This window comes from Parasteatoda tepidariorum, chromosome 10, assembly GCF_982258835.1.
Source record: "Parasteatoda tepidariorum strain Cologne lab strain chromosome 10, Ptep-v5.0, whole genome shotgun sequence".
In the NCBI taxonomy this organism is placed as follows: Eukaryota; Metazoa; Arthropoda; class Arachnida; order Araneae; family Theridiidae; genus Parasteatoda; species Parasteatoda tepidariorum.
This window is the reverse complement of record NC_141764.1, coordinates 12124434-12132264: the sequence shown is the minus strand read 5'-3', so window position 1 is coordinate 12132264 and position 7831 is coordinate 12124434. Positions and strand designations below refer to the sequence as shown.

The window sequence follows — 7831 nt, the reverse complement described above, 5'->3', positions numbered from 1 at the left end:
TCAAAAAAATAGATATTTTATTTTCAATTTATACTTTAGTGAATTTATCACACGAAAAATTACATGAACATATACACGCAGATATATAGATAGAAACAAAAATGGTAATGATATAAAAAATATTTAACCTTTTATAAATATATTGGGCTATAAAAACATTTTTTTTTCGTAATAAAAAAGTTAAATTGTTAGGTAGATAAGCACTTATTAATTGTTTAATTAAAGGGTAAAAAAATCCAAAACATATAATACTGTTATAGCTCAATAATTACCTAAAAACTAATTATATAAAAGATTAAATGATGATACATAGTAAGTTTATCAATCAAATGGAAGTTCAATAATGAAAATCAATTATCTCAAATTCTTTATTTCCCGCTAAAAAAATAAATGATCTTTAATTGAATTTTTTTTTTTTTTGGTATTTAGATAGACTTTAAAAATGTTATAGCTTACAAAATCTGATAAATCATATAAAAGATGAATGGAAAAAATGCAAACCTTAAATAATTGTTTTGACTGAACATAGTTAAAATCTTAGTTTTGATATTCTACATATAATTTTTTAAAAAAATGTTGCCAAAGAATATATCAATGTTATTTGACTCAATAAAATTGACATGGTCAACATTTTTCTCAACAACATCCTGGGATACCCAAAAAATTACTAGAGGGGTAAAAATAATGTTAAAGGCTAAATGATTTTTGGAATAAGCAATTATTAAAAAAAAATTTTAATCTGTCCGTATGTCTAAACACTAAATATAATTTTATTCATGAAAACATTTTAGAGATGAAAATTTAAATTACTTGCTTCTACTTTCGGGTAAAAAAATGTTCTTAAAATATTGTATCTTTATGACAAAATAAAAATTGCTAGACTTCAGCTATTAGAGTGAAATCTTTTAGGAGGAAAATACACTTTTTCTGCACTTCTTAAGCAATGTTATACTGAAAATGTTTAAATAGAAGACATTTTAATTTCTTTCTGGTATCAATACAGAAAATCAACAAAACAAAATTATTTCACCTTATTTCTTTAATTCAGCTTTCAAATCCTTTATAGCAATAAAACAAACATGTGGAAAACCAATGGCCAAGTTAAGCTCTAATTTACAAAAGAAAAGAAAAATTATTTTTAGGAATCCTGCTACACAATTCAAATACATGAGCCCTTTGTTGGCCACTTATCTACCATTATTTCCCTTCTTAACAGCTTAATATTGAAATCAATATAGAAGGTTCTTAAAAGCTATTTCACTTCGTTTTTTTATTGTTTTCTTTAGCATTTTGTTAATAACAATAAACTCACTAAAACAGCAATTGCATCTGCTATTTTGTCATTATAATGTACATTTACAAAAAAAATCTGTTAATTCTCAGTTTGGTGCAGCTGATACTGAAATCCTCCCTTAAAAACAGGGTTGCAAAAAATCTGGGTGGGTTTTATAGGGCTTTTCTGGTTTTTTTTTTTCAAAAGAGAGGACAGGGATAAGTATCTTATTTTAAAAAAAGCTTATTTTAATATTAATAATTAAGTTTAATTTTGTGAATTGACTTAACACAAAGGTAAATAAAGTGTAATTAATACAAATAAATTGTCTGAAAAAAGTTTCTTCTGACATCATGATACAAAATGTTATGTGTGCTCACATACACCCACACATTTGAAACTTGTATTAACACAGGATTACTTTTTATTTATATTTAAATCTTAAAAAATATTTGAGGAATTTATTGTGTGCATAGAAAGTGAATCAAAGGCACTGACTAATCAATGGCCATATAGTCAAATCTATCCAGCAAGGTGACTCTCCAGTCTCCAAACATAGTTTTTTCACCATAGGTTCATTTTTTAAGGCTAGACTACATATATATTTCAATAGAATAGCTCTTTCATACAGCAGAGGATAAAAGAGAAATCAATTTTAGAAAAACCCACTTTAAGGTGGGTTTTACTCAGATGTTTTTTTTTTTTTTTGCATCCCTGCTTAAAAAGCTATAAGTAACTTGTTTTTTTTTTTTTTTTTTTCTCCTCCCAAATATCCTATGCATCTGACAAGGCATGGCAATTGCAGCTTTGATTAGTATTTGGGGGAACATTTTTATTGAGACCATGTCCACAGCATTGGAAGCATGGTTTTTTATTGATGCAGCAATGATAACAATTAAAGCATTGATTGCAACATCTACAAGTAGGCTTATGTATACTACATTTTATGGAATTGGGATTCTTAGAATTAATTTCCGAACTTAGAAAATTCTCCAATTTCGAGACTAAACAATTTAAAGAAAATAATAAGGTTTTCAAGTCTTCAGTACAGTCGGTTTCGGTGTCAGCTTTGTTCTGTTCAGTAATTATATCCCCATATTGACTGACAGTACAGTTAGTTTCAGAAGCAAAACTACAAATAGCACTTTTTCTTTCAGATTCATAACCTGGTCTCATCAATATGCCTGATGCAGACAAGTTTTGCATTGCTGGTATCAAATTCACTAGTGGTGTATCCCGCTGTGATGCAGTAGCACTTTTAAAACTAACACTTTCTCCTAAATTTTGTACAACTGGCATTACATTCACTAATAATGGATGGTCACTTGTTTTATTTTCTGGTTGTACTATTACGGGACTAGATTTAGCAGACATATTCTCTAATGATGTACCCTTTTCTTTTTCACCCATTGCTTGTATTACATTCACGAAATCAGACACGCCATCTGCCATCATGTTCTGTGGTGTATTCTTTTGCCAAATTCCATAATAAGCTTTACCAGAAAGCACGGGCTTTTCCCCAATCTGTTGTGCAATTATTTCATTATAAGGCAAATCATCAACTTGAACTAATTTAGGTCCATAAATGTACGTTCCAAATGAGTTAAGTAACTCAAAATAAAAGACCTTGTTATTAGTGTCAATAAAAAGTACATAAGCTCCTGGTTTAAGAATTCGTAAAATGATCTGCAAGAAAATCAAAGCATTAAAAAGCTTCAACAAAAAGAAATTATTACATAATATGTAGTAAAAAAAATTTCCAAAAATAATGCTATGATAACCCCAGTAGCAAGATTTACGAAGTCAATCTGCAAAACAATCTCCAGAAATTCAAAGTTGTCTGAGACCCTAACCCGGACAGATTGAGACGATTATTCAAAAAAAAATTAAAAAAATCAGGAAAATATGTACTGTAAAATGTGCACATATAAGACATAAAATTGTTGACAAAAAAATTGCTAGTGAAAATAACAAATTTTTAGTAACATCTTATGCACACTTTTAATTAAATGGAATAATTGAGATTTAAAAAATGGAGAATGTCTCAGTAAAGTCTTTAAACAAGCAACTAGAGTTTACAAAAATTAAGAATTTGTTTTTCAAATTTTTCCTGGAACATAATAAAAATGCAATATAAAGCATATTTACAGCATAATAACGATAAAATAGGTTCATTATTTTTTTCAAAATTCCATTTAATTAAAGAGTCTTATTTGAAATTTTTGAAAAAAAAAAAAAACAATTTTTTTAACTTATATATCTGCAGATCAGGGTTGGAGTTTTTGCCGGCAAAAAGGGGTTTTTGCCAGGACAGTGGCAAAAACCTGGTAAAAACCGGCAAAAACTGGTAAAAACCGGCAAAAACCAAATTATCTAAATTGCTGATTAAATATTATTACAAAATAATTGAAACAAATTTAAATCAAGCATAAGGAATAATAATTTTGATACATTACATGAAAAAATTATTTTTAACATATTAATGATTAATATAAGGGTAATAATTTTTAAAAGATTGAAAGTTTTTGATCTCCTTTCATTTTAGAATCCTAAAATACGTTTTTTTACAAATAAATACTATTATTTGTATAATATTATTTATTATAAAAAATTATTATTTGTACAATAATTAACTACACATGTTGATAAAATATTTTATGCTTTAAATTATAGTTATATTAATTTAAAATAAGTTTATTTCACTGGAAAAAAGAGAATAATCACAAATTTTTCAATCAATAATGTTTTAAACTACTAAAATTATATATTATTACATTATCATTTAATTATGGAATAATAATTTTGTTAATTTTTTTGTAACTATTTATATTCATAAAATATATTTCAATTTTAGGAATAATTTTGTATCAAAAATGTGTTTTTGTCCTCTCATCTTGGAAAATATAGGTTTTTGCCACCTTTTGCCAATTTGCTTGGCAAAAACCTGTTTTTGCCAGGACGGTTTTTACCGGTATTTACCATGGTTTTTTCCACCTGTGGCAAAATCTTGCCTACCCTGCTGCAGATTATAAAACAATTTTTGTTAAGGAACTAAAACAAATAGTAATTGAGTAAGTTCGGGGTTTAAAATTGATTTCTCTGTTCCTCCACTGTCTAATTTTGTAGCTTTGTTTTTCTTTTCATTTTTAATTAAGATGAAAAATTTGCAGATGCTAAGATAATTTTTAAAATAAATTGGATCAGAAAAATTATCTGCAGATGCTATGAAAATCTGCATTGCTTTTAGCTATGCTAAGAGGGGAGGGGGTGTTTCCTGCTACTGGGATAACTATTAGTAATTCTATAATACATATAATTATACTTACAGTAAATTCATAATTGCAAATAAAAATCTACAATTATGTCCATTCCAAAATTTAAAAGTCTTAACAGGGGTGTGTTTAGGGCTTAAGCGGCCCTGGGCGAAACATTGAGGCATTTTATCAGAGTTGATCAAAATTGTGTTTTATTTAAAAATATATCTACATAAGCATTGGATCTTTTTTAAAAATTTCAATCAGATATTTCTTTAAAAATTCTTTTCTCATTTAACGATCAAAACTCTGATAAAATAAATAAATACCTGATATTATTTAACAACAATACTGCAACTTAACTTTTTAATGCCACTAATAAAAAAAGGTTAATATTGCTATTTAAATGAGGCAAATTAATTACTAAATAAATAGAGTCATTTACTTTTTCCTATCAAACTCAAATCCTTAATGAATTGTAAAGACAGAGAATTGATTTGTCAAATAAAAAGTAAATTAATTTAGCTCAGAAAGCATTTTTAAATTAAATTATTCTTGGCAGAACAAGTCTTTAATTGCAAGCATATATATTAACTACATATTTAATAAGATTTAAAATTACTTATATTGAAAAAAAAAAATACGTATAAAATTAAATGGGTTTAATTGAAATATATTTACTGATAGTGAAACAGTAAATTATTTTACATACTGCTGCACATTCAAATATGATGAGCACATTAAAATATGAAAAGAGCTATAAAATATTATAATTTTATCATTCTTATCTACATTTAAGTTCTAGAAGAGAAAAAAATCTTGCTTAATTTATTAACCTTTATAAAAAAAAATTATTAATGCGATTTGATATCAGTGATTTATTATCACAGCCTCAAGTACATACATATGAGATTATGCAGTATTGTATAAATAATACTTTACTCCTATATGAGATCATAACGGAAATTTTCCCACCTGTTCTTTTTGGTATCTTTTTAGCAGAATTGCAAATTTCAAAATACAAAGAACATTTTTCTTAAAACTACTGTTCTAAAAAAAACTACTGCTATTATTAGTCAATTCTTAATGAGCTATATGTAAATATAAGTGAGAAAAGCATTTTTAATTTGAAATTAATAAATGTAATGTATATAATTAGTATATTTTTAGTGCATAAATGGTATTAGAGTTTAAATATATTTATTTTTATATCAATCATGCTCAAAAGTTTTCATTGTGCCTCAAAACCATGTTTACCTACCTTCATGATTTGTGTCATTACTACAACAGAAATTTAAAATTGAAGACAAAAAACAGATTTAAAAAATTAGCCGGGAAGTTGCCCAGATTTGGCGATAATTTTGCCCCAGATCACAACACAGAAATCCCCTCTTACCATTTACCTTTGAAAACCAATAGACTTAAAATAAGAACAAGTCAGCAAATAATTATTCATAAATTTAGCTGAATTTTTAGGAACTTATTGTTAAGAGTAAAGAAAGAAACCCTTTATTACACTTTTGCCTTATAGTCCTTAAATATTACACTTCATTGCTTACTTTTAGAACCTCCAAAATGTTTACTCTTTGAGCATTAGGAGAAGAAAAGGCATGATCCATGAGGACAACATCAGCAGATTTCAAACAGTTTTCTGCTTTTGAAGACAAAAACTCAATAATGTTGCATTGCAATAGCTTAAAATTGCCTACAATAGGAATTACATTTCCTTTAGATTCTATCAAGGAATTCATTGTATTCCTCCATGCTCCGTATTTATTAATAATTTTAAAGATGGTCTTGGGACTGAAAGTTTTTCCAATTTCCTTAAATGCAAACTGTAAACCAATGATATCAGTCCCGGGTCCATTGTTCAGAGAACAAACTAATTTAGATGAAAGAATTCGCTCAAGATCTATTGAAACTTCTGAGCAATTTAATGCAAAATCTAGAAAACACTTTTTGAAAAAATGTATGTTAAAAGTACCGAACTTATACAAAAAAGTAATTCGATTGACCGGTAGATCAAAGTTCATATCGATATTGCAATCCACTTTGCCTATATCTTTTGTTAAAGCCACGCCAGTCTTTTGACATTCGTTAAGAGCTGCTATTAGGCAGTGATAAAATGCATCCATTTTTTGAGACGATAGTTTTTCATACTCAATTAGAGTATAGTAGAGTGCGGCGTGCTCTCTGCTTTCGTTTATAGCACTGCGTTTTAATAGGTATGGCTTAATTTAGCCTAGCAAGATTTATTTGAGCTCATTTATTTGGTTTTAATTTTTAAGCGCGTAGAATTTGATATTAATGGTATTAATAAGATTAGCTTACAGCTCTGAAGGAAAGTTTTATAATCATAATGCGGCGTCCTCTAGTGATTGTGCTTAGAACTAGTTACATTTCAGAGAAGTAAAGGAAGCAGCACTATTTCGGGTCAGTGTTGCCAGTGACACGCTTTTGACAGACCGGTTTTACGCAAAAAAAAGTGGCGGTCGCGTCGTCCTAGGGATTATTTTCTGACATCCCCGCCGTACCTTAACATTGCGCGTAATCAGTGTTGATCATTAAAAAGCAATTTAATTTAAATTCTAAAATTTTTTCATATCCGTAAACCAGTATATTATTTTGTATATTGCTTAAAGATGTCTATTCATTACTCATAATTTATTTGTTTGTTTATTGAAGTCTTAAAACCAGAGATCATTCAGATTACGAGCAATTATATACTAGTTTCGGTTTTGTTTAGTTTCGGTTTTCAGAACTTGGGTTAATTAAAACCAAAGGAAGGATATTTGCTTATTCAACCATAGTTATTAGTTTGAAGCGTCTGTTTCTATTATAACTGAAGTATAGATGCTTGTATTAGCATTTATTTACATTTAAACATTTGATTTAACAGAACGAGTTCAAAACTAAAACCCTTTGAATTTTATAAGTTTACTATTATTGTTTTAAAATCGTTATAATTAAAAATGCACATTAACGACACATTTTTTTAAACAAAATATAAGCCATGCAACCGTAAATTTTTGAAATTTTCCGATGAGAATTAAAAATAAAAATCTTTTTCATGAAAATAATTATTCGCAGCATTTATTAACCACAGTTTCGCTTCAAAAGCTCTCACCTCTCATCTTCGCAATATACCTTTAGGGGCTCACTGTGACCCCCCTAATTGGCCTGTAAAAATTCTCTTTGGCAGCCTTGTTTGGACCATAGACCCCTACTTAGGGTCCGAGTTTAAAAATTATACCTTGATATAAAAGGGAGCTAGGGGGTCTTAAAATTTGAACCTTATCGAGAA

At 28.0% G+C, this 7831-nt stretch overlaps 1 protein-coding gene across 1 annotated transcript; it reads right to left on the bottom strand.

Annotated features, from left to right (window-relative positions):
- LOC107436663 (uncharacterized) lies at positions 1-6840 on the bottom strand. Its single transcript, XM_043048894.3, has 2 exons — positions 6087-6840; positions 1-2959 (listed from the first exon to the last, which is right to left on the bottom strand). Exons 1-2 carry the CDS (start codon positions 6660-6662, stop codon positions 2048-2050), a joined length of 1488 nt encoding a protein of 495 aa, XP_042904828.2. The 5' UTR covers positions 6663-6840; the 3' UTR covers positions 1-2047.
- Positions 6841-7831: the final 991 nt, after the last annotated feature.